Source organism: Peromyscus californicus, unplaced genomic scaffold (assembly GCF_007827085.1).
Source record: "Peromyscus californicus insignis strain IS unplaced genomic scaffold, ASM782708v3 Scaffold_23__1_contigs__length_62951481, whole genome shotgun sequence".
Classification (NCBI taxonomy): Eukaryota; Metazoa; Chordata; class Mammalia; order Rodentia; family Cricetidae; genus Peromyscus; species Peromyscus californicus.
Genome location: NW_026294534.1, coordinates 60,995,983 through 61,021,344, shown reverse-complemented (window position 1 = coordinate 61,021,344; position 25,362 = coordinate 60,995,983). Strand labels below are relative to the sequence as shown.

General features: G+C 61.9%; 2 protein-coding genes and 1 non-coding gene across 4 annotated transcripts; 1 reads left to right on the top strand and 2 right to left on the bottom strand.

Annotated features, from left to right (window-relative positions):
• Positions 1-2,375: 2,375 nt before the first annotated feature.
• Rpl18a (ribosomal protein L18a) lies at positions 2,376-4,362 on the bottom strand. The gene is made up of 5 exons (XM_052752824.1): positions 4,229-4,362; positions 3,129-3,308; positions 2,916-3,045; positions 2,598-2,707; positions 2,376-2,507 (listed from the first exon to the last, which is right to left on the bottom strand). The coding sequence occupies exons 1-5, from the start codon at positions 4,244-4,246 to the stop codon at positions 2,415-2,417; spliced, it is 531 nt and encodes a 176-aa protein (XP_052608784.1). The 5' UTR covers positions 4,247-4,362; the 3' UTR covers positions 2,376-2,414.
• Positions 2,764-2,894, bottom strand: LOC128119530 (small nucleolar RNA SNORA68). Its single transcript, XR_008221560.1, has one exon. It is a non-coding gene; the product is annotated as a small nucleolar RNA SNORA68 (small nucleolar RNA).
• A 7,051-nt stretch (positions 4,363-11,413) lies between the features above and the next one.
• Positions 11,414-20,867, top strand: Map1s (microtubule associated protein 1S). 2 transcript variants are annotated; one of them, XM_052752568.1, is made up of 7 exons: positions 11,414-11,866; positions 13,578-13,682; positions 14,491-14,573; positions 15,205-15,345; positions 15,549-17,658; positions 19,124-19,347; positions 19,801-20,867. In XM_052752568.1, the coding sequence occupies exons 1-7, from the start codon at positions 11,743-11,745 to the stop codon at positions 19,954-19,956; spliced, it is 2,943 nt and encodes a 980-aa protein (XP_052608528.1). In that variant the 5' UTR covers positions 11,414-11,742; the 3' UTR covers positions 19,957-20,867. The 2 variants fall into 2 exon arrangements, with proteins under 2 accessions (XP_052608528.1, XP_052608529.1); XM_052752569.1 differs by lacking the exon at positions 11,414-11,866 and adding an exon at positions 12,067-13,337.
• The last annotated feature ends 4,495 nt before the right edge of the window (positions 20,868-25,362 follow it).

Below are 25,362 nucleotides of genomic sequence, written 5' to 3'. Positions count from 1 at the left end.
ACGGAGGCTCAGGCCCGCGCTCGCGCAGCCTGCCCGGCTGGTACCCGGCGCTGGGGTTCCCTCTCGGGGGTTCCGGGCTCCCTAAGGCAAAGCGCTCGACCGAGTCCCTCCCCCAGCGGGCATCTGCCTTTTTTCCGCAGTGTGGGGCAGGGAACTGTCCAACCTCGCCCTCCAGCCAAGCCCGGTGGGAGGCGCTCGGACCCATTTGGAGAATTTCTCCCTTCTGTTTAGGTCTCAGTTTCTCCCCATCTGTACAAGGGCAGTCTGGACCTATCTCCGCGCGTGTGTGTGTGTGTGTGTGTGTGTGTGTGTGTGTGTGTGTGTGTGTGTGTGTGTGAGTTCCGGCCGGGATGACAGGAGTATGCTCCACACCTGGCCTGGCCCCCTCTTCTTCCTGCCTTTTCCTCCTTCCTTCCCACAGGTTGGCCTCGAAACCGTGGCAATCCTCCTGCCTCGGCTTCCCTAGTGCTGGGATGACAAGTGTGGACCACCCTGCCTCCACAAACTCATTTGCTCGCTCTTTGGGCGCCCGTCTTCTCCCTCAATTGCTGGTCCTCTGGCGAAGAACTGGGTCCTAAGAGTTTTCGTAGCTTTAAGAGACAGAGGACTTCACTGGCTTGGGACGAGGCAGCCTGCGGCTCAGGAGCTGTCACCGTGGGACCCCTCCTGGATGAGCTGGTGGGGAACCTGGGGTGTCCAGGGTTGGTTCCCTGTCGAGCCCCCCACGTTTCGGGTGACCTAGCAAGTGGAGGGAGCCCCTGCCACAGGCTATAGACCGGCTCGGAGGGCCCTGCTCCCCATTGTGGGACGGGTGCTGTCCCCGTCTGAGGCGGATCAGGGCCCACAGCAGCAAAGGGTCTGGGACAGGAAGGAGCCTGAGGGGCTGCTGGGACCACCGGCTAGAGCCATCTCCTAAGCCTTGGTGTGGAGGGCGCGGGAGGGTGGGTGTCTGAGGACGTTGAACTGAGAACTTTCAGGTCTTCACAATGCTTGAGAATGGGTACTGGAGGGAAGCAGTGAGGTGGGGGTGGGAAGCTTCCCGAACCAGGACTGTTCTGCAGAGGCAGGCAGGCTTCAAGTGTCGACTGACACGTGGGGACCCAACACTAGTCACAGTGAGCAGCAGACTTGTGCCCAATGTTCTAGCATCACTCAGAGCTGTGGCTGAAGTCCAGCCCAGGGCTCGCACAGCTCTGTGCAGTTTGCTTGTTTTTTCCAGACTGGCCTGGAACTGGAGAACCGCCTGCCTCTGCCTGCCGAGTGCTGGAATTTCAGGGATGAGCCACCACGCACCACCAGGAAGGTGTCTCTTTAAAGCCCATTCAGGAGAATCTGAGGCCAGGCAGGCCCATGCTACCAGTAACAAACCCTAAAACTGTGTGTATACGGGTGACCCGGTGGGTGCACGTGAATGCGGGTGCCTGTAGGTTAGAGGCACTGGAGTCACAGATGTGGGCCTAACACAGGTGCTGGAGACCAACTCAGGTCCCCTGCAAGAGCTGCAGAGCACTGGGTGTGGCCAGAATTCCCTTGTCCAGAGAACTGTGAACCATGACAGCACTCCTGAGCTGGAGACGGCAGCTCATCCTTGCCGACCGGGGTGAGTGGAGGACGAGGGAACTAAGGTCTTTACTCCTTTTGGTTGGTGAGATGAGATGGCTCATGACCACTGAAAACTGGCTGCTCTTAGGGAAGGGGCCCACCAATTTGTAACTTCATCTCCAGGAGAGCAGACGCCATCTTCTGGCCTCCTAAGTTAAGGACTCGTTGTTAAACACCTACAGACCTCAAGTCAAATTTGGTTTGTTGACAGGGTCTCACAAAGCACCCCAGAGAGCATTTCCTTTAATTAGCTGTCACCCGGCAGGAGGCCTGTGAGGACAGCAGCCTTAAGTCAGTGTGGCTAGAAGGATCGGTCAGAATCCAGCCAGGACAAGATGTGCTGGCCACACGTGACCAAAAGGAACCTACTGCTCCCTCCATGCTCCAACCCCACCTGCCTAGTCAACGGCTCCCCAGCGCATCACCTAGCACCGCATTGGTACTTGACAAAGTGCAACTCTCCGGTCAGTCCTCTAGGGCAGCCTGGAGGTGCAGCCTGCCGGGGCTTGGCTGGCCTCATTCCCATCGGTAGAGGTTTACCGCCAGGAGGATAAGGGGCTTTCAACCAGGTGGATTAAGTTCATGCTTGGAATTCTCAGGCCGAGCCAGCACCCTGGAGACCGCAGAAACAGCCACCTCTCAATGTCCCACACAGCCTGCGCCTAGCATGGGGCTGCTGCTGGGTGCACAGCTACAGAAAGGGGCCTGCAGGGACAGCAGGTGTTCAGGCACGCGCCCCTCCCCCTTTCAGGGACACAGAAACAAGGCGCCAGGCAGGACTCTCTGAAGTTTTATTCAGTGGGTCTCTGGGTCTAGAAGAAGGTGTTGGGCCTCTTGGTGGTGAAGCGAGGCTTGTGCTGGCGCCGCAACACACGATGTGGCAGCGGGAACTTGATCTTGGAGTCCTGTGGAGAGGGAGGGGATGAATGTCCAGGGCTCAGCCAGGCGGAACACCCCCCACAGCCCTGCGTCAGCCTCCACTCGGGGTCACTCACGTGGAACTGCTTGACAGCCGGCCGGCGGCATTTGCCCGCAGCAATCTCCTCCACCTTCATGATCTGGATGGAGTGCGCGCGGGCACGGTGCCGGGCACCCATGTCCCGGTCTGCGGAGGAAAGAAGTCAGCCCCAGGCACCCATGCGGGTCGGCACCTGCCCCCAGGACTGTAGAACCTCCTGATTCACTCTGGGGGGCACCGCACAGCCCCCCAAAGGCGACGAAGCCTCTTTGCTGTGCGCACCACTGTTTAAACAGCCGCTACAGGCAGCGGCAGTCCTTGGGTTGGGTGCCAGGGGGCTGGGGTGAGGACTCACAGCACTGTGTGACGGCTCCAGCGGTGGTCAGGTCCCGGTACTCGCGGTACATGTTGTGTGTGCCGCTGCGGGAGTCATAGCGCAGCCAGATGCCGAAGTTCTTCACACGCAGCGGTGATTTCTCGAACACCTGCGGGAGAGGAGGACAGGGAGTGTGCCGCCCTGGCTCTGGGGGGGCTAAAGGGCTGCACACCGTGGGGCCCCAGGCCGCACCTGCCCGCAGTACACGATCTCTCCCGACGACTTCTTCATCTTCTTCAGCTGCGACACGAAATACCAGAAGCGGGACTTGGCCACCACATGGTTGGGGGCGAAGATGCGCATTCGGTACAGGGGTGGCGTGTGGCACTTCGGGGTAGGCAGACAGCGCCCCACCACCTTGTACTCCCGGAGCTGAAAGACAGGGGATTGAGTGGAGGCTGCTGGGGACACGGAGCCTGCCTCTCACCCCACAGGCTGGGACCTTTCCTAAATACACTTCAGAACGCATGGGCCCCGCTATGGAACTGCCTCGGTTTCTCCAGCGCCCGAGCCCGGCTCCGATGCAGGTGGCAGGCCCGTGCCCACTTTTTCACCAGGAGGCCCGCTCCATCCGCCCCGGACCCGAGCTCAGCCTGCGCCTGCAGCAGCCCTGCTCATCGAGTGAGACACCACACCCTCGAAGTTTACTTTTTGTCCTTCCCGAGCATCAGCCGGGCGAATCCGGCCTCCAATTTGGAAATGGCCAAGGATGACTCCACCTGACCTGGGTGCCCGCACCTCCCGAGAGCGGCGATAACACGCGTGCAGCACCAACCCCGCGGAACCGGGGCCGGAGGGGCCGCAGTGCATGCCGCCAGCAACTGAGGCCGAGGTCCGCCTCCGAGCGCCGCTAAGTGCCCCGGGCTAGCTCTGAAATTCGGGGTGCCCTGTCTCGCCCCCCGGGACGCTAACAATCAGACTGAACAACCACACGTGATTTTTCTTTTTATGGGGGGGGCAGCGTCTTTTTCTACACTGGAACTCGCGACAATCCTCCTGCCCCCGCTTCCCAGGTTCTGCCCTCACGGGCGAGCGCCGCGGTGCCCGGCCACCCTCCGCACCGGCTCGCCCGGCGGGGCACGCTTCCGCTCAGGCCCCTGCACCCGCTCCCCGCGCGGCGGCCGAGCACGCGGCGGCCGCCATGTTGCCGCGACGAGCCCGCGGCTCGTGGTGAGCGGCCTGTGACCGGCAAGCGGGCCCCGGCGGCCACGCACGCGCCATCCCGGCGCACCGTCACTCCGCGCGCTCCCGCCGCCGCCGCCGTGCCCCTGGCCGCACCGCGGCCTCCTTACCGTGCCCGAGGCCTTCATGGCGGTCCGTCCTCGTCCGCCGCCTGTCACAAAAGGAAGTGTTTCTTTCCGCGCAGGCTCTCACCATGGAGTCCCTGGCGGAAGTCCCGCCCTTCCGGATGCCGTGCGTCCATTGGATACCTATACTAGCGCTCTAAGAGCTCAGCTTCTTTATTGGCTACAGGTCAGTCTGTATACGCCCCACCTCTCTCACGCAGAGACTACAATTCCCAGGAGGCAGCGCGACGAGCTTTTACAAGTTCCTCCGGAGCTACTACAGAGCTTCTGAGCGCGGGGGACGCTGGTAGTGGTAGGCGTAGTGGGAATCCAGCGATCTTCCTTCCTTCTTTCCTTCCTTCCTTCCTTCCTACCTTTCTTTCTTTTCTTTTCTTTTTTTTTTTTTTTTGGTTTTTCGAGACAGGGTTTCTCTGTGTAGCTTTGCGCCTTTCCTGGATCTCGCTCTGTAGTCCAGGCTGGCCTCGAACTCACAGAGACCCGCCTGGCTCTGCCTCCCGAGTGCTGGGATTAAAGGCGTGCGCCACCACCGCCCGGCTCCAGCGATCTTTCTTTTCTTCCTTTCTCATTTTACATCATGTATCTGTGTATCTACACCATCTATTCATCCCTTAAAAAACTGTTGTATTAGTTCTTCCTTTAGGTGTGTGGGTGTTTTACCTGCAGGTGTGCGTGCCTGCGGAGGCCAGAAGAGAGCGTCGGGTCCCTGGGACTGGGGTTAAATGGTCGTGAGCCTTCCTGTGGGTGCTGGGAATCGAACTCCAGGCAGCGCGCTTAGTTGCTGAGCTATCTCTCCAGCTCCATCGATTTTTTAAAATCTGTAATCAATTTATTTTACTGTTTGTTGAGACAGGGTTTGTGTAGCCAAGGCCAGCCTCTTAACTCGCTGTAATTCTCCTGCCTCAGGCTCCTGATTCTTGGGATGCAGGAGTGTGCCACCCGCCGGCCCACGTAGCTGTTTCTTCAAAGAATGGTGTCCCTGGGTCTCTTCCTGGAGACAGGCGACACTCTCGGCTGTGTGTCCGCTAGCGGCCACGAGGCGGCGCGAGCCTCCCTTCGCTCCGCTGCAGGGCAGAGCTGGCCCTGTCTGCACTGCATGCTGGTCGGCCTCCCGCTCCCATTGATCTCAGTGGACTAGTGTGGGGCCTCAGTTTCCCCAAACGTCGGACGAAACCACTAACACTCCACAGGATAGTTCTAAGATTTAGAAGTTGGGCGTGGTGGCACATGCCCGTGGTAATACAAATGAGAAACTGAGGCAGGAGGATGCTGGCTGCTTAGCGAGGTTTCATCGTACAGCCTCCCGAGATAAACATCCTAGAGCATGGCTGTGTGCAATGGGCAGGCTGGGACACAACGCCTCCCTCTGCTGGAACACGCTACTCCGTCCTGCGTTCTGCAGGCTGCTGAAGTGGGCGGGTGGGGCAGGACAGATCCTGGGGTGCAGCGTATACTCTGAGAGGGCACCGGGTAGGAAATGGAGATGCAGAGGAATGAGGAAGAAGTCGGTACCCACAGGCCTTAACCTTGGGGCTGGCCTTGGCGTGAATTCCAAGTCTACAAGGCCCAGGACCCACAGGGTGCTGGGAATGTCTGTTCTGCAGATGTCCCCTTTGGCCTCTCCTGAGTGGCAACAGGCTCCGGTTTTTTTTTTTTTTTTTTAAGATTTATTTATTTGTTATGTGTACAGTGTTCTGCCTGCATATATACCTGCAGGCCAGAAGAGGGCACCAGATCTCATTACAGATGGCTGTGAGCCACCATGTGGGTGCTGGGAATTGAACTCAGGACCTCTGGAAGAGCAGTCAGTGCTCTTCACCGATGAGCCATCTCTCCAGGCCCCAGGCTCCAGTCTAACACACCTCCTGCTCCGATGGGCTCTACTCTTGGGGATTGTGACGAATCCCATCAGGGCTGCCTGTTGGTCGGACCTCAGGCTTCGTCATCGAAGGCTGTCAGGGTTCTGGATTGCTAGGCTGCTGACTCCGCCTCTGTCCTTCCGCCATGCGCCTGGTTAATCTGGGGTCTCAGACCACCTTGCTTTGGTCCCTCAGTCACCAGGCAGAGCTGTCCCCTCCCTACTCACTCCAGTCCCTGCACCTTTCAGAGCTGGGGAGGATTCTGCACGCGGCCCTCAGACCCCAAGATGCCCTCGGGCATGCCGTCTGGTCCCCGGGTTTCTCTTGCCTGCAGAAGACCTTTCAAGGACGGGGCACAGGGCCATGTGTGAAGGCGCCTGGAGTTGGCACAGAACACACCAGACACCGTATTCTCGACCCAAAGGAGATTTATTACCCCAGAGGGACAAGTGACGCTTGGGGTGCCCCCGATCCCACAAAGACAGCAGCAGGAGTCTCTGCAGATGCGGCTTTTTAGGGAGAAAAAGGGGAAGTCTGTGCTGGCGTGAGTCAGTAAATCCTGACTGGACAGGTTAGCCAGTGTAGCCAAATAAGGAATTTCAATTGCTGCACCTTGGTGTTTTGATAGTTGGACCTTGAGTTTTAGTCAGGCATAAGCAAGTGGCCACATAAGGGAATGGACGTGGGGGCCAGCAAGTGCACACGCACGCGCGCGCGCGCACACACACACACACACACACACACACACACACACACACACACACGGTCTGTTCACTCAATGTGGACATCCACACGACATCCCAGCCACCCTGGAGACTGAGACATGAGGACTGCAAATCTGACATGTCAGTGTCATGAGTCATGACATCACAGAATCTGAGATGTCACCAAGTTTACTCCTACAAAAAAATCCTAAATAGAGGCTGGAGAGATGGCTCAGAGGTAGGAGCACTGGCCGCTCTTCCACAGGACCCAGGTTCAATCCCCAGCACTGACATGAGCTCACAACTGTCCGACTACAGTTCCAGGGGACCTACTCGGGCACCAGGCACACACACAGACATACTTGTAGACAAAACACCCTTACACATATAATGTAATTAAAATTGAGGAAGGTGCACGTGGCGGGGCTGGCAAGATGGCTCCGTGGAGAAGTGTTTGTTGCCAAGGCTGGCAGCCTGTGTTCCATCCCCAGGACTCGCTTTTGAAAGGAGAGAAGACTCGTGAAAGTCTTCCTGGCCTCCGCTTGCCCAGCTGTGGCAGATGTGGCCTGTGGCCCCTGCTCTTCTCCCCCAATTTTTTTAAAACTCCATCCTGGCCAGGTGGTGGTGTCGCACGTTTTTAATCCCAGCACTTGGGAGGCCGAGGCAGGCGGATCTCTGACTTCCAGGCCAGCCTGGGCTACAGAGCGAGTTCTGGGACAGCATTCCTGGACAGTTGCAGTTTCTAGTCAGAGAAATCCTGTCTCGTACCCCCCCCAAACAAAACGACGGTCCCTTGACTGTTCCTCATAGGTGGGTCACTGTACCCTCTCCTGAGATTCAGACTCTCTCTGGTGCCTGCGTATGTTATTCGATCACTTAACACTACCTGGGTCTGAATCCACACCAGGAGGAGCAATCAACCATTACAGTGGGGGGGGGGGGCACAAAAGGGAGCAGGGAGGATGGGGAAGAAGATCCGACCGCGCTGTGGGAAAGCTGGAGCTGGTCGCCCTCAGGAGGGCTGGAAGGAGCTCCCGAGGGCGCAGGCCGGCCCGGCCTGTTAGGGAGAGAGGCACCCTGTAAGGCCCGCACTTACGGACTAAGGCCCCAGGCCGGTTGGAGGGGCCACAGCAAGACTGAGCCTGTGACAGTTTTACCGAGAGCAGTCAGACTGTTTGTACCTTTATCAGGAGCGAACTGCAGTGCCAGTTGCCGGGAACTGTTTGCAAACCTTACAGGATATACAAGACGAATGTTCAAGACCCAGGGCCCTGCCAAGCCCCCTGGACGTCCAGGGGAACACGGAGAGCCTCGCTGCCTGAGGGAGTGCGCGGGTCCGTCGGGAACTGACAGGCACACGGGGCCCCAGGAGCCAGGGGACCTGCGGGCAGCCAGGCCGGGCCAGGGTCCTGAGTTCCCGCAACGCGCGATTGGTGCAGACTGGAGGGGCGTGGCCGGGTGCTAGGCCACGCCCCCAGCGGACGGCGGCAGGGGCGGCAGGAGGCTGGCGGTGACCGGACGGAAAGCCCAGCGTGGGGTGTGGGGACCGCAGAGCTGTTGGGGGATGCGGAAAACCGTGGTCGCTGTCAAAGGGCGATGGCCGAGCTTGGGGTCCCACATCTGCCAGGAAGACGGAGGCGGGAAGAGCGTATTCCCGGGGACCTGGTCTATGTACGCCTAAAACCGTCCGGGGAGGCGCTGGGGGCGTGGCTCAGGGGTGGAGTGACAGCCTGGGTCCCGGAGGACGGCGCTGGGGGCGTGGCTCAGGGGTGGAGTGACAGCCTGGGTCCCCGAGGACCGCGCTGGGGGCGTGGCTCAGGGGTGGAGTGACAGCCTGGGGTCCCGCAGGGAGGGGCTGGGGGCGTGGCTCAGGGGTGGAGTGACAGCCTGGGTCCCCGAGGACCGCGCTGGGGGCGTGGCTCAGGGGTGGAGCCCCGCCTAGAATCCCCAGTGAGGGGCTGGGGGCGTGGTCAGGGTGGAGCCCCGCCTAGAATCCCCAGTGAGGGTCTGGGGGCGTGGTCAGGGTGGAGCCCCGCCTAGAATCCCCAGTGAGGGGCTGGGGGCGTGGCTCAGGGGTGGAGCCCCGCCTAGAATCCCCAGTGAGGGGCTGGGGGCGTGGCTCAGGGGTGGAGTGACAGCCTGGGGTCCCGCAGGGAGGGGCTGGGGGCGTGGCTCAGGGGTGGAGTGACAGCCTGGGGTCCCCGAGGGCAGTGCTGGGGCCGTGGCTCAGGGGGGGAGTGACAGCCTGGGGTCCCCGAGGGCGGTGCTGGGGGCGTGGCTCAGGGAGCGTGGCTCAAGGGTGGAGTGACAGCCTGGGGTCCCTGAGGACGGCGCTGGGGCCGTGGTTCTGGGGGCGTGGCTCAAGGATGGAGTGACAGCCTGGGGTCCCTGAGGACGGCGCTGGGGGCGTGGCTCAAGGGTAGAGTGACAGCCTGGGGTCCCCGAGGACGGCGCTGGGGGCGTGGCGCTGGGGGCGTGGCTCAAGGGTAGAGTGACAGTCTGAGATCCCCGCAGGGAGGAGCAGGGGGCGTGGTTCAAGGGTAGAGTGACAGCCTGAGATCCCCGCAGGGAGGGGGCAGGGGGCGTGGCTAAAGGGTAGAGTGACAGTCTGAGATCCCGCAGGGAGGGGCAGGGGGCGTGGCTCAAGGGTAGAGTGACAGCGTGGGGTCCCGCAGGGAGGGGCAGGGGGCGTGGCTCAAGGGTAGAGTGACAGCCTGGGGTCCCCGAGGACGGCGCTGGGGGCGTGGCTCAAGGGTAGAGTGACAGTCTGAGATCCCGCAGGGAGGGGCTGGGGCCGTGGCTCAGGGGTGGAGTGACAGCCTGGGGTCCCCGGAACGGCGCAGGGGGCGTGGCTCAGGGCGGCGCCGTCTAGAATCCCCGGTGAGAAGCTGGGTCGTGGGTAGGGGTGGCTGGTCACGTGGAGGCCGAGACCTGTCCCCAGCAGTGGGAAGGAGGTCCGACTGAACCCCCTGAGAGTGTTGCAGGCAGAATGTCTGCCCTGAGGGCTCTCGGGTTCCTCCGTGGCACGCGCACACGCGCATGTACACACACGCGCACACACACACGCGCGCGTACTCACACACGCATGCACACACTCACGCGCAATGCGCCTGCGCACGCACGCATGCACACACACGCGCATACGCACACACGCGCATATGCACACGCGCATGTACACACACACGGGCGCACACGTGCACATACGCGCCACACACAGCACGCGCACGCACACACGCACACACACGTACACACACGCACGCACGCACACGCACACCGTTTCCACGGGGACAAGATGGCTGACCCCTAGCTGGCTGGATCTATGTGGACAGAGGTGAGGACGTGACCCGAGTCTGACCTTCTGTGCGGAGCCTTGCACTCCCCAGGCCGGGACCCCAACCGCGGACAGAAACTTGGGGTTTTGCGGCTCAGCCCGGTGGGGAGGCTTCCCGTGCGCTGAGACCCGGCTGTGACACCAGCACTCACTGCGGGTGCCCAGAGCCGGGAAGTGAGGCAGGAGAATGGACAGGTTGAGGCCGCTTGAAACAGCGATGGAAAGAAGACGACGGAGGACCTCAGGCCTCTGGAGTGCAGACTGCAGCTCCTGGGTTCGAATCCCAGGGAGGCCGAACCAACGGCCTGGGCCGTGGGGCCTCCGCTCAGCCGCCCGGGTGTGTGCGTGTGTGTGGGGTTTTCTATGTAGTCCGGGCTGACCGCACACTCACAGAGATGCCCCTGCCTCTGCCCCGTGGGCTGGGGCTAAAGGCGTGCCCGATCTGTTTAGACGTCCTGGTGTTTCTGTGTGAGCGTGTGCAGGCGCCCGTGTGTGTGTGTGTGTGTGTGCGCGCGCGTGTGCAGGCGCCCGTGTGTGTGCGCGCGCGCGTGTGCAGGCGCCCGTGTGTGTGTGCGTGCGCGCGCGTGTGCAGGCGCCCGTGTGTGTGTGCGTGCGCGCGTGTGTGCAGGCGCCCGTGTGTGTGTGTGTGCGTGCGCGCGTGTGCAGGCACCCGTGTGTGTGTGTGTGTGTGTGTGCGCGTGTGTGCAGGCGCCCGTGTGTGTGTGTGTGTGCGCGCGTGTGCAGGCGCCCGTGTGTGTGTGTGTGTGTGTGCGCGCGTGTGCAGGCGCCCGTGTGTGTGTGTGTGTGTGTGTGTGTGTGTGTGCGTGCGCAGGCGCCCTGCGCCCCAGAAGCGGGCGTCCGGCGGGGGACCCGGGCAGGCCGAGCCGTCCCGCGCGTGTGAGCCGGCCCGGCCGGGCGTGGCCGCCCCGCTTCCGTTACTGCAGCAGGAAACGCTCGCTAGTGCAGGCCGGCCTCCTCGTGCCCGGTGGTTGAGGCCGACTGTGAACTTCTGATCCCCCGGCCGCAGCCTCCCTGGGGATGCCGGAGCCCTGGCGTTGGTGAACGGGACCGGGGCGCCCCAGGCACCCCAGTGAACGCCAGGCTTTTGGTCCGTCCCCGGTGTGGGAGCGGTGGAGGCAGGGGGACCGCTGGTTTGAGGTCGCCAGGGCGCCGACTTGCCTGGAGCCAGACGGGCCTGCTGATGCCCCTCCAAAACGCCCTGTGCTCGCGGACGACAGCGACCCTGCCCGCCGGACCAGTGCCTCCACCCTCCCGGCCCGCCACACCCCTACAAACCCCGACACATCCCTCAAAGCCCCACCTGTCGGAATCCTAACTCAGGAAGCCGCACTGCCTATCAGACCCCGGTTCCGCGTGGAACAACTGAGATGGGAAAAGTGTCGATGAATGAGTGAATGAGTGAATGAGTGAATGAATGAAATTTTGGCAGGGACATCCCAGCTCTATGGTCTCCCAAGGCCTAGAGGGCGTTGATAGGGTGGGGAGGAGGGGGCGCTTCCGGCCAGGGTCTCCGGTGCTTCCGGTGCGCTCCTTGAAGGGGCGTGGCCAGCGGGGGCGGGGCGCTGGGAGCGTCGGGGCGGCGCGAAGATGGCGGCGGTGATGGCGGCGCCCGAGGCTGTGGCGGCGCCGAGCTCGCTGCTGCTGCTGGTGGTGGGCGGCGAGTGCGGCTGCCCGGGGCTGCTGGCCTACGTCCTGGAGGAGCTGGAACGAGGTCGGGTCCGCGGGGCCCGGGGGGAGGCCGTCCGGGGGGGCCGCGGGGTTCCGGCGCGCTGGGCCGGGGTCCGGGTGGGCGCGGGGTCCCCGGACGCAACGTTCCGGGCGCGGCCTGGGGTCCGGGCGGGCGGTGGGGTCCGCGCGTGCCCGGTGGTCGCTTGGGCTCAGCGTGACGGCGCGGGTCACCGGGTCCGGGCGGGGCGCGGCGTCCTGGGCTCCGCGTGGGGCATGGTAGAGGGGGCGTCTGATTCGGGGGGTACCGGGCTCCGGGGGCGGCCTGGGGCCCGGGTGGGCGCCGCGTCCCCGGCTCCGGGGTTCCGGCGGGGTGCGGCCTTCCTCTTCTGGCTCCGCCCCTCGCCGGGCTCGCCCGTTCCCGCGGCGCCCCGGGGCCTGCTTTCCCCGCTGCTAATTGACGCGTGGGTGGCGCGGCCGCCCCGGGGTGGCTTGGCACGAGGGGGGCTGACTCAGGCGCACCTGTCACACGGGCACCGGGCGGGGCTGCATCTGCTGTAACGGGGCAGCGAGTGCGATGCCCGCGCCGGTCACCCATGCACTCTGGAGCTGAGGCCGGAGGAGCACTGCAAGTTCCAGGCCAGCCTGGGCTACAGGACAGCGTTCCCAAAAACAAGTGCTGGGGTTCAGTGGGTAGCGTGTTTCCTGGCTTGCTTGAGATCCAGCTTCATCCCCAGCATCCTGTCTGAGATGGAGGCCGGATAAGGGGTTTTTCCTCAGCTAGAAGCATCATAGGGAATTTACGCCCATCCTGAACTACATGAGATCCTGTCTCAAAAAAACAAAATCCCCAGAAGGACGTAGAACGCCCATCTGAATGCGTGGTCTGAAAAGTGTCCCTAGGTGTGATCGCTCATCACAGGCCGGGCCTGGATGACAAGCAAGAGACACTCCCAACATGTTGGTCCTCAACTTGTGGGTCTCGACTCCTTTGGGGGTCGATGAACCCTTTCATGGGGCCCCATATCAGATTTTTACCATTCATAACAGTAGCAAAACTACTGTTGTGAAGTAGCAACAAAATAATTTTATGGTTGGGCGCCACCACACCCTGTATTAAAGGGTCGCAGGATTAGGAAGGTTGAGAACCTCTGGCTTAGAGGAAGGCCTGTCTGAAGGGAGGGGTCATAGTGACAGACCCAGCCCATCAGGGAAAAGTGGGAGCTTTCCAGGAGAGCCAGGTGTGTGCGGACTGTGCTCGCATCCCCTGTAGTCAGGCAGGAGAACTGTTTGGAGTGACATCCAGCTTTTCCTTGTGGGAGACTGCTGCCCCAAATCCAGTGCTGAGTGGGTAAGGTGCTGAGAACCTGAGACGCCGTCAAAGCTGGGCTTGGCCTGTAATCCCAGCTCTGGAGAGGCACAGGGCAGTCCTGCGCGCGCTCACTGCCAGTTAGCCTCACCAGGTGATGACCTGAAGATTCAGTGAGGGACTCTGTCCCCAACATAAGATGCAGAAGGTGAGGATGGCACCCAGTGTTGACCTCTGGCCTCCACATGTGCACACACAAAATCCCCAAAGTTCAGGATCCTAGCAGGAAAGCAGGGAAGCTACAGCAGATGACCAGCCAGGCCTCCAGTCAGTGAAAGGCTGAGGCCTGCCTGAGTCCCTTGGCTCTGCCTGCCCAGGATCCAAGCTGTGGGAGCCAGAGCAGGCTGGCAGCAGGGCACTGGAGCTGAGCTCTGTCTCCTGCCTGCAGGTGTTCGCTCCTGGGAGGATGTGGATCCCACCATCTGCAGCCTGGATGAGCAGCTCAAGGCCTTTGTGTCCCGGCACTCGGCCACATTCTCCAGCATTGTGAAAGGTGACCTGCCCTGTCTGCCTCCCCAGTATTCCTTCTGCCCACTCACTGGATGCCAAGGTGCTGAATGACAGCTGTATGCCGGGCATGGGTCGGGGTATCACCGAGGCCTGTGTAGTGCTGCCCTAACCTGGAGATCTGCCTCAGCTTGGGACAGTAGGAGCAGGGCCTATGCACGAAAGTGTGCAGCAACTCTAGGGAGGGGCCCTTGGGGCCGAGAACCTACAGGGTGCTCTCAGTCGATAGGGAAGCAGAGATGGGGTGCAGGGCAAGCTCCCCAGGGGATCCCAGGGTGGCCAGAGCAGCCACTGGCCACTTTGTGGGTATTACTTGTAGCTCAGCTCCTGGCCAGTAGGTTGAGTCACCACCTACAGCTGCTGAGGGAAGGAAGTGTCCATCTAATTGTCCCTGAGTCACAGTGGCTTCCTGACCCCTGGTGGGGTGGAGGGAGCTAGAAATGCCTGTGCTGTGTGACCTACTGTGCGCCACAGCCCCTGGGAAAGCCCCTCTGGGCAGTGACACCTTCTCCTGCTGAGTCCCCGCGTGGGTTGGACTGAAGCCGGTCTGCCTGTTCTTCTGAGCCTTATGGAGCCTCCTGGGCTGAGCTGTGAGGGTGGCAGGGCAGCTTGACTCTTGTCCCTGTCGAGGCCCCAGGCGTCCTTGGGTCTCCATGTGCCCTCGTCTTGGCTCACAGCTCTATCGGGGGCTTGTAGCCCCCTGTGTGGGTCCTGGGGCTTGAGTCCCTCGGTGGCAGGATTTGGCATCAGGCCGGCCTGATACTGAGCCAGGGCCTGGACCTGTCATCCCACAGGCCAGCGGAGCCTGCACCACCGTGGAGAGACCCTGGAGACGCTGGTCCTGCTGAACCCTTCAGACAAGTCCCTGTGTGATGAGGTAGGAGGGAGGGGCGGGTGACCTGTGGATCTGCCTTGTCTACCCTCACACCGGCCCCAGCTTCCTCTCTCTGGGGGTGGACAGGAAGGCTGGAGCCTTGGGGGAGGGGATGTGCTGTGTCTAGCTGGAGGCCCTTTGTGTGTGTGTGTGGGGGGGGGGGGGGGCTGCAGCCTGACCCAGGAGCTGTCCGAGGTGCCCAGGAACCTTGACTTGGGCCAGCCTGCACCTTCCTCCCAGTTACAAGTCAGTAGATGCCACGCAGCTCTGGGATCTGCTGGCCACAAGGGATCCTTTCAGCATTTTTCATCCGGGAATGTTGTCGCAGGCCTCTTTTCCCATCGCGGGAGGCTGACTTGTACTTTCATAGAGGAACCTTGCCTTTACAATAATACCTAGGTGGGTCTGCCGCAAGCAGTCCCCTGCTGGAGGAGCCAGAGCACTGCTAGGCAGGAGATGTGAGCTGGAGCAGGGGAGGGGGCTGCGGGCGCGGCGGCTGTGCCCACACCCCCCAGGCTCTGCTTACCCTGCAGCCTCTCAGTTGCCTCCACAGCTGCAGTCAGACTCGGGTGTGAGTTCAGAGTTGAGGCCTGGCCTGGGCGCTGCTCACCAGGCTCTTCACCCTCACCCACAGCTCCGGAACCTCCTGATGGACCCCGCCCCTCACAAACTGCTGGTGCTGGCCGGCCCCTGCCTGGAGGAGACCGGGGAGCTGCTGCTGCAGACCGGGGGGTTCTCAGCGCAGCATTTCCTGCAGGTGCTGGAGGACAAAGAGGTGAGCCGAGCCCTGGCACCGCTCTGGGGTGGGGAGAGGGCCCCAGAGCTGCTCCTCAGCTGCGCAGTGCAGTGCGGGGAGCGTGAGCAGAACGGCGGGACCTGGGGGCGAGCCGGGTGGGTGTGGGCTGCCTTGTGGCGGGTTGGGGATGGGTGGGGGTGCACGAGTCCTCGGGTCCAGGCGGCCCTGTGCTGGTCCTACAGGTCCAGGACGCGCTGGCCTCGGCCCCCACGGCCCCCCCGGCCCTCACCGTGTCCTGCCCGACTTTCGGGGACTGGGCGCAGTTGGGCCCCTTGCCCGGGCTGCGGCTGCGACTGAACCCACCCGCGCGGCTGCCGCCGTCCGAGGGTCTGCGGGCCTTTCTGGAGTATGTGGCCGAGTCGCTGGAGCTGCCGTCCCCCTTCGAGCTGCTGGAGCCGCCGGCCGCTGGTGGCTTCCTGCGCCTGGCGCGGCCCTGCTGCTACGTGTTCCCGGGCGGCCTGGGCGACGCCGCCTTCTTCGCGGTCAACGGCTTCACCGTGCTGGTAAACGGCGGCTCCAACCCCAAGTCGAGCTTCTGGAAGCTGGTGCGGCACCTGGACCGCGTGGACGCCGTGCTAGTGACCCACGCAGGTGCCGACAGCCTGCCTGGCCTCAACAGCCTGCTGCGCCGCAAATTGGCCGAGCGAGAGGCGGCCGCGGGGCCACAGGGAGAGCGCGAGGAACGGCTGCGTCGCCTGCTGTCGCCCGCCCTGGGTGTCGTGTTCCTGAACGCACGCGAAGCGGCCTCGCGACTGCGCGGTGGCGAGGATGAGGCGGTGTGCGCCCGGGGCCTGCTGCGGAGCCTGGGCATTGCGCCCCTGCCCCTGCAGCGAGGCTCGCAGCCCGCGCAGCCCACCGTCCTGTTTGAGAAGCTGGGGGTCGGCCGCCTGGAGCTCTTCGTGCTGCATCCGCCACCCGGGGACCCCGCAGCGCCCGCCTGCGCGCTGCTGGTGTGGCAGCCTGCGGCACCCAGCGACAAGGTGGTGCGCGTGCTGTTCCCAGGCCGCACACCGCCCGCACGCCTGCTCGACGGGCTGCAGCGGCTGCAGCACCTGCCGTGCCTGCGGCGGCCCGTGGTCACCGCGCGCGACTTGGATGCGCCCGCCAGGGCTGACAGTCAGGACAGCCTGGCCTCACGGGACAGCTCTCGCAAAGAGCAGCTCCGCAGCGCCGCCGCCGGCAGCTCGGCCAGCAGGAGCACGGTGCGGAAGGAGCCTGCTGCGCCCGTGCGGGACCTGAAGAAAGACCCACGGCCCGGGCCCGCACGGCCGGCCGGCCGCGACACGCGCCGCTCCGGGCCTGCTGCTGCCAACGCGAAGCCTCGCACGGCGCAGAACGGGCCTCGAGCCCCGGTTCCGGCGGGGCCGCCTGCAGCCTACGTGCCCAAGTGCCCAGGAGAAGCAGGGAGCAGCATGGAGCCCGAGCGGCCACCTGCCCCCTCCCCACCTCGGTCTCCAGCTCCGTCCCCACCTCCTCCCGCACCCGGCAGTAGCCCTGAGCGCCTGTCTCTCAGCCCCCTGCGCCCTGAGCCGGCCCCGGACGCGTCCCCCTCGGCCACCACGCCCACGGCCACCACGCCCACGCTGACCACGCCCTCACTGCCCGCCGAGTTGGGCTCGCCGCACTCCACCGAGGTGGACGAGTCGCTTTCTGTGTCCTTCGAGCAGGTGCTGCCGGCCGGCGACGCGGGCCTTAGCCTGCCCCTGCGCCTGGCGCGCCGCTCCACGTCCCCCCACGACGTGGACCTGTGCCTCGTGTCACCCTGTGAGTTTGCGCACCGCAAGCCGCCCCCTCCCGCTTCTCCCGGCAGCTCAGACAGCAGCGCCCGTTCTCAGGAGCGGCCGCCCGAGACGCCGCCCACGTCGGTGAGCGGGTCGCTGCCCACGCTGTCTGACTCTGACCCGGTGCCGGTCGCGGACTCCGACGACGAGGCGGGCAGCGAGAGTGCAGCCAGGGACCCGCTGCCCACACCCCGTGTGCCGCCACCGCTGCCCGACGCGCCCGGCATCTGCATGGTGGACCCCGAAGCGCTGCCCCCCCGTGCCAGGCAGCCCCCCAACCCTGCCAGTGCTAGTCGCGGCCGCAAGGCCCCTGTGAGGCCGAGCTCCGCCTCTGCCACCCCCAGAGCCGCATCCTTAGCTGTAAAAACCAAGGGCCCTGCAGGGGACCGGGCCCGGCCACTCAGCGCCCGCAGTGAGCCCGCAGACAAGCCAGGCCGTGTGCCCCTCACCAGGAAGCCCTCGGTGCCCAAGACCGTCTCCAAAGTGGCCCCTGCCACGAGGCTCTCCTCGGGTGAGTCCCCCTCATCCCACCTTTCCACTCAACGCTTTCTGGACCTCACTCCTGTTCGGGGGCTGGCCTGTGGCCCGGTGCGAGCTGAGCTATGACACTCAGTCCTGCCCCTGCCTCTTAGAGCTTTCTAGGAAGTCCAGCCAGGTCCTGGGCAGGCGTGGGCTTTCTTGTTTGTCCATGTTTGGTCTTTTTGTGTTCTGAGATGGCCTCATGCCGGTACCTTCTCCCTGCAGAGGCTGAGAGGCCCGGGGTGTCTGTCCTCTTAGCTTCTGTGGTGTTTTGAGAGGATTTTGTCAGACGGTGGTGGTGGTGCAGCCTTTAACCCCAGCACTCAGGAGGCAGAGACAGGAGGATCCTTAGGAGTTTGAAACCAGCCTGGGATATGTATCGAGAAAGACCCTATCTCAGAGACAAAATGAGAGGGTTTTGGACTGTAGCCTAGGCTGACCTAGAACTGGAAGCGATCCCCCTGCCTCAGTCTCCTGAATGCTGATCTGACAGGTAAACTCCTGGGCTTGGCTTTGCATGTGGATTCCAAGGGTGACACCTGGGCCACGAGACCTGCCCTGAAAGTAGGAAGTGGCTCCCTGCCCACCTCCAGGCCAGGTGGCCTCGAGACCACTCTCGGGGCCTGTCCCCAGCAGGGTTCTGGCCTCAGGCGGTGCTGCAGCTGATGGCTGCTTCGGCCCAGTTTCTGTGTTTGGCACAGGTTACAGCTGGGTCCTGGAACCCTGTAGCAGAAGTCACCACACTGACAGGTACCCGCAGGAAAGATTAAGTGACCAAGGGGACTTGATAGCTCTGTCCACCCAGGTGACACCCAGTGACGCACCTCCCATCACCCTCCTGTGTGACCCCACTGGAGACAGGCCCACACCCCTGAGGGACAATGTACAGCTAACCATGGCGCCAGCTCTGTTTATACCAGAGCCAGGCAGGGATGGCATTTGTAGGTTCTCGTGTCTCCTGCTGCCCCGTGAGGCCCTCTGCAAACCTCAGCTCCGTGCCGTATCCCCAGTGTCCCCACCAGGTCAGCTGGCCCGAAGTCCCAGCTTTCATTGGCTGTGCCGATGCCAAGCCGGGCTGGACTTGTCCTACACTTGCTTACCTTGTTCTCCATGGTTCTCACTGAGGCTGCTGTGGGTCTTGTTGTCCTGGGGCCCCCAGTTCCCCTGCTGCCCTGGCTCCCTCTCACCTGGGAGCGGGGGCAGGGCTTTGAGTCCAGCACTTGCCGCGGGACCACTTTTGTGAGCACTCTTGGTTCCGCACACCCAGGTTCTTGCGGGCTGTAGGCTGAGCCTGCTCCCTGAGCACTCATCTCTGTGGCCCAGGAGGTGTGGCTGACACTGTGAACACCGGGTGCAGGGACCTGGGGTGTCTGCCCCTGGTGGGAGGCGATGGCGGTCTACCACAGAGATGCCCTGAGCTGCCGCATCACCACCACCAACCTATGCATTCCCCACAGGGCCTAACAGCCGCCTTGTGCCCCCTGCTGCTGGCTCCCCTGTCTACCTGGACCTGGCTTACCTGCCAGGCGGTGGCGCAGGCCGCCTGGACCAGGACTTCTTCCTGCGGGTGCGTGCACTCTGTTACGTCATCAGTGGGCAGGGCCAGCGCCAGGAGGAGGGCCTGCGCGCCGTGTTGGATGCACTGCTGGCTGGCAAGCAGCGGTGGGACCTTGACCTGCAGGTGGGTGGACGCAGGGACCCCAGTGCACGGGGCTGAGATGCTGTGTCCACTGCAGGACAGCTCTAGGGACAGCTGGTGTCCTGCAGCTGAGAAGTGTCACCAAAGGGGTGGGTGCTCCCAGATCTGTGGGGCCGGGACCCGGAGGCTGAGGCTGTGCTCACACCACATGCTGAGCAGATGGCCAGGCCGCCCTGTGTATGCACTGTCAGCTGTGGGGACAGTGGGGACAGAGGCCCCATGGCAGAGTTGTGCCAGTGCAGAGGAGGCTGCAGCCCAAGGGGTATGTGGCGCTATAGCCTGGCAACAGCACTGCCCTGTCACAGTGGCGTGTGGGGAGTGGCAGGCCAGCCCTGGGCCGTGTGGCAGTACCTGGTTATGAAGAAGGTCCTTGGGTGCTGGAGGGGAGACAGGCCATCAGAGGGGTCGCCACCTGTCTGCCTGCTCTACCCCCAGGTCACACTGATCCCCACCTTCGACTCGGCGGTGATGCACAGGTGGTATGAAGAGACGCATGAGCAGCACCAGGCGCTGGGCATCAGGGTGCTGGGCAGCGGCAGCATGGTGTCCATGCAGGACGAGGCCTTCCCTGCCTGCAAGGTGGAGTTCTAGCCCCATGCCGCAGTGCACCCTGGGGACAACAGTTCCTCGCTGTGTGCTCCATGCTGAGAGCTGGACACCGCACCTGAGTGAGCCGCTGCCACCCCAGCTTCCGTCCCCACCACCGCAGATGGGAGCCATGCTTCTGTTGTAACTTGTTTGTGCTGGTCACAGGGCTGGCACAGCAACCCACCCACCCCCTTCCCAGCACTCAGGTTGCAGAGACAGGAGGATCAATGTGGGTTCCAGGCCAGCCTGGGCTGGATAGTGAATCCTTGTCTCAAAACCTGAAGAAAATAAAGCAGATGGGTCAGATTTTGGTTTTGACGACTTAGTTAGGGTTTCTAGTGCTATGTAAACACCTTGGCCATAAACAGCCTGAGAAAGGGGTTTGTTTACTCAAGGCAGGAAGGAGCCTGGAGGCCAAGGAGGGGTGCTCCCTCCTTGCTCCCCATGGCTTGCTCGGCTGCCATCTTACCAGGCCAATCCGGTATGGGCACCTTCTTAATTTATGTTCCCTCTTCTCAAATGCTCTAGCCACCTCACTTGGAGAGAATTTAACATGAAAAAAAGGCTGAGGTGTGCTGGGTAGTTTTATGTCAACTTGACAGAAGATTTGGAGTCATCTGAGGAGGAGGGAGCCTGAGTTGAGAAGATGCCTCCACAAGATCTGACTGTAGGCAAGCCTATGGGGCATTTTCTTAATGGGGGAGGGCCCAGCAAATTGTGGGTGGTGCCATCCCTGGGCAGGTGGTCCTGGGTTCCATAAGAAAGCAGCTGAGCAAGCCAGTGAGCAGCACCCGCCATGATTTCTGCATCAGCTCCTCCTCCAGGTCCTGCCCTGTGTGAGCTCCTGTCCTGGTTTCCTTCAGTGATGGGCAACAATATGGAAGTGTGAGCCAAATAAACCCTTTCCTCCCCAAGTTGCTGTGGTCATAGTGTTTCATCACAGCAATGGCACCCTGACGTAAGACTGGGGTGGGACACCGGTGCCATGGCTTTGTACCAAGTGCTGCCCACGTCACAGGCAGTGAGACCGGCACCAGCTTTGTAGAGCAAAGTTGGTTCTGGCCTCACATCTCTAGAACAGGCCTGTTTGAAGCAGCGTGGGCAAGGCTCTGTCACCAGCCAGGCGGTCTGCAGTGGAGGCTCTGGGGATGGGTGCTAGGTAGGGGACAGCGCTGGTGGTACAGGCCATCTGGAATCCAAGAGCAAGGCTGCCACTGCATGGCCTCCACAGGTGCCTTCCGTAGGGTAGGTCACATGGACCACAAGAATAAGCCAAGAGCCACAGCCCCATGAAGACCAGCTGCTTCTGACGTGTCTCTGCAGCCTTAGTCCTTCCAAGGCAGACGACCCGCATTGCTCCCACAGCCTCCAGTGATGACGGGGGCCACCGTCTCAGCCACACAGGATGGCACTCTGGGCTGGGGCTCTGTATTATTGCGTGTGTTGCACTCAGAGAGCATCTTGGAGGAATGACTTTCCTCCTCCACCAGTGAGTCCAGAGATTGAACTCAGGTTTTCTGACTTGGTTGTGAGCACCTTTTTCTGTGGCCGTGAACTTAACAGCAGTTCTGCGTTTAGCATCCTGGGTGCTGGTGACGGGCGTAAGCCACCGCACCCTGGGTGCTGGAGTGACGGGCGTAAGCCACCATACCCTGGGCGCTGGAGTGACGGGCACATGCCACCACACCCTGGGTGTAGTCTCAGGTCTTTAGAATTTATTCTTTTAGTTTTTTTTTTTTTTTTTTTAAAATTTTTATGTGTATTAGTGTTTGCCTGCATGTCTCTCTGGGCACCACGTACCTGCTGTGCCCACGGGCCAGAAAGGAGCGTCAGATCCTCTGGAACTGGAGTCCTGGAAGGGTAGTGGTGAGTGGATCCGGTCCTCTCCAAGAGCACCCAGTTCTCTTAGCCTCAAAGCCTCTCCAGCCCTGGGTTTTCTTTTCCCCCTAAGGTGCCTTCTTCTGGGCACCCTGTGGGTGGTCACAGCGTGAAGTCTGGGGCTGGACGACCCAGCTATGGTGGAGCAGAAACAGCCTCTTTTGGGGGCTGGGCTAGAGCAGGCTGTGTGTCAGCAGCAGGAACTCAGGAATCAAAGGCAGCTCTGCTGGCCACCTGCCTGGGGGATGACCAGGAGACAGACTGGCCCGTTACCACAGAGTCCAGGGCCTACCTGGTCCCACAGGCAGCAGCCCTCGGGAGAGGCTGCAGCTCTGGAGCACTGTGGCCTTAAGTTCACCTCCCACAACTCTAACCCTAGCCAGGAGAAACCACAGAGGGGAGTCCTGAACCCTAAGAACCGGTGCAGCCCCAGTGTCCAGCACCCTGAACTTAGACCTGAACCCCTAGAGTCCAGGGCCTGGGCCTCCCCAGTCCAGCCCTCAGCACTTGGTCAGGCCCGCTGGCAAACCCCTGATCCACCTGCCTCCACCTCCCAGCTGCTGGGTGACAGGCGTGTACCACTCAAGTAGTACTGGGGCTTCAATCCTGCGTCCTGTGCATGTGGGCCACAGTTTTCCAACCGAGCTATGAGCACTACCAACTGAGTGCCACCCCTAGTCGAAGGGAGGGGCTGGTCTGTTCAGGCTTCCACTGTTGAGGTCGCTCTAGGCAGAGCAACTCAGGTCATGGCTGCCCAGAAAGGTGAGCAGCAGGAGCAGAGATGAGACGCACCCAGACCCCACGCCTCCAACTGGGTTTCCATAGAGCCTCTCAAAGTAACGCCACAGCTGGGAACCAAGCATGGGAAACAGCCACCTCTGAGGTGGCCTTGGTGACCTCACCGGAGACCAGGAGTGAGCCGATTAGAACCCAGAGGCCGCCACAGCAGCTGTGCACTTGCGGACACCTCTGATACAGAAGGCCACCAGGGCACATGGGGAATGCGCTTTCTCTGTGTAGCCCTGGCTGTCCTGGAACTCGCTCTGTAGACCAGGCTGGCCTCGAACTCACAGAGACCCGCCAGGCTCAGCCTCCCGAGTGCTGGGATTAAAGGTGTGCGCCACCAGGCCTAGTTCAAGTTCACTCTGAGCAGAGGCCAGCCAGGCCTGCACAGAGCACCTGCCTCAAAATAAAAAAAGAAGATATTGTTACTTCAGTGTGCTCTGGGTGGTGGGGCCGAGCCCTGGGCTGCAGGCTAGGTGCCCTCCCCTGACCACACTTCTCTGCTGACATGGACTCACTTGCTGTGTTGTCTGCATTGTCCTCAAACCGATCATCCTCCTGCCTCAGGCTCCCAGGTAGCTGGGTGTCTATTTTCTCTTAGGCTTTGTGGTCAAAGGCCGGCAGCCTTTGTCTAAAAGGCCAGAGACCCCGCAGACCCTGGGAGCCCAGGAGACACGGCTGCTGCGCAGGGACAGACGGGAGGCTGGGTCGGCCGGTGGGTGTTTTGTCAGACCCAGGCCAAGGCCTGGCTTGCTAGGCTGGTGGGCTGGGTGTCCATCCCTCCGTGGGTCTTCCTCCCTCCCAGCAGGCCCTCCCCTTCGACCCGCCCCCCCACCTGCCGTCTCCGCAGCTGTCTGCGGTCCTCCCCGTCACCACGCGCGACCCCAGCCGGGCCCCAGGACCCCGAGTGGACGCCAGGGGGCGCGAGGCCAGGCTGACAGCTCAGGGCGCCAGGGAATGGGGGCTGGGCCCGGGAGGGGTGCTGGGGAGGGGAGGAGAGGGTGGGAAAGGAAGGAAGGAGAAGGTGCAGAGTCTTAGCCAGGCGCGCGGCCAGATGCCTTCACAGTGCCCGGGAAGCTGAGGCAGGAGGACGTTGACATTAAGGCCAGCCTGGGCTACCTGGTGGGATTGTCTGAAATGAATAAAAAACAAACAAACAAACAAAAAAAAACCCAGCAGGAGCGAAATAGCTCAGTGGAAAACTGCTTGTCTCACAAGCCTGAATTCCTGAGTCTGAGTCCCAGATCCCTGATAAAAAGATGCTCTGTAATCCCAACACGGGGTGCCGAGGCAGGAGGATGGCCCAGGTCCTGTGTGCGTGTGTGTGTGTGTGTGTGTGTGTGTGTGTGTGTGTGTGTGTGTGTGTGTGACTCGGTTGTGCCTTCCCCGCGGTGAGCGTTCCCCAGGCTGCAGCGTCCCCTCCCTGGGTCTTCGCCGCAGCCCCTCGGCCTCACTTCCCCGCCCCTCGCTCGCCCCGGCCCAGGTTTGCAGGGAGGGGTGGACGTGTCAACGCGGTCACACCTTGCGGGGCAGTTGTGTGAGGCGCCAGATCCGCTGGGCCGGAGAAAAGCCTCCCCAGGCGGCTTTGGAGCGGGAAGAGCTAACGGCAAGAAAATGGCCAATCAGAGGGACGTGGCGGGTAGGGCGTGGCTCAGTGTGCGCGGACGCCCCCAATCCCACCTTATCTCCAAAAACAATGAGAGAACAGCCCCGGTGCTGGAGGCCCCTGCAAGAGCAGCCACCCCGAGGCGGATGGGACACGCGCGGCGCTGCACAGGCCCACGGCTTGGCGTCTCGGGCCAGGCCAGGGTCACCTAGGTCACAGATTGCCAGCATGTCGTGGCAGAGCATCACGGGAGAGCACAGCTGCTGACTTCGCGGAGGCCGGGAAGGGAAGCTGGGGCGACCCCTCCCTCCAACTAAAGTCCGCCTCCTAATGTGTCAATCTTCTCCCAGCCCCTTAAACTGGGAGTTATTGGTAGACTCACCCACTGGTGATGGCCAAATTCTCCGTTTTCAACATGGGAGCCCAGGCTAGCCTCTGAAGTGCTGGATCCCGGCGGGAAGCACTCTTTTACATTGCTGCATACTATACCCTTTGGGGGAACATTCTGGATCTAACTCATTCCCATTCAATCTGATTCAGGCTTTGGGCTCTATTAAACTATTTTATTGTGATGAACACCCTGATATAAAGCAGTGGGGGCGCGTGAAGGGAACTTAGGCCAGTAGTTCAAGCAAGGACCTGGAGGCAGGAACTGAAGCGGAGGCCACAGGGAGTGCCGCTTCCTGCTCGGCTCTCTCTGCAGCTCAGGACCACGTGCCCGGGGTGGACTTGCCCACAGTGAGCTGGGTTGTCCCACGCCAGTCATCAACCAAGAAAATGCCCACAGACACGTCCACGGGACGGCCCGTGGAGTCTCTTCTTTAAGATCATTGAGGTCACGTCCTAGGTTTGTGTCAAGCAGACAAAAAGCTAACCAGCATGGTCACACATTGAGAGGTGTGTATAAATGGTATACACACACGCACGCACGCACGCACGCACGCACGCACGCACGCACAGTTTTCCTCCTGATAGTCCACACTTGTCTCCCATGACTTCATAGATGGGAGTATGACTGAGTCATGTAGAGAATTCAGACCACTGTGGGGCACACACACACACACGTGTGTGTGTGTGTGTGTGTGTGTGTGTGTGTGTGTTTAAATGTCTGATGCTTTTGTTACCATTCTCAAACTCCAGAA

Bases quoted from the DNA above. Each gene is read 5' to 3' on its own strand.
- Rpl18a (XM_052752824.1), bottom strand. The intron at 2,708-2,915 runs GTGAGTCCTCAC...TTTCCTCCGCAG, and splicing joins TGGAGCCGTCACACAGTGCT to ACCGGGACATGGGTGCCCGG. The intron at 2,508-2,597 runs GTGAGTGACCCC...CCCTCTCCACAG, and splicing joins CGGCTGTCAAGCAGTTCCAC to GACTCCAAGATCAAGTTCCC.
- Map1s (XM_052752568.1), top strand. From the start codon at position 11,743: ATGGCGGCGGTGATGGCGGCGCCCGAGGCTGTGGCGGCGCCGAGCTCG. The intron at 11,867-13,577 runs GTCGGGTCCGCG...TCCTGCCTGCAG, and splicing joins CCTGGAGGAGCTGGAACGAG to GTGTTCGCTCCTGGGAGGAT. The intron at 14,574-15,204 runs GTAGGAGGGAGG...CCTCACCCACAG, and splicing joins ACAAGTCCCTGTGTGATGAG to CTCCGGAACCTCCTGATGGA.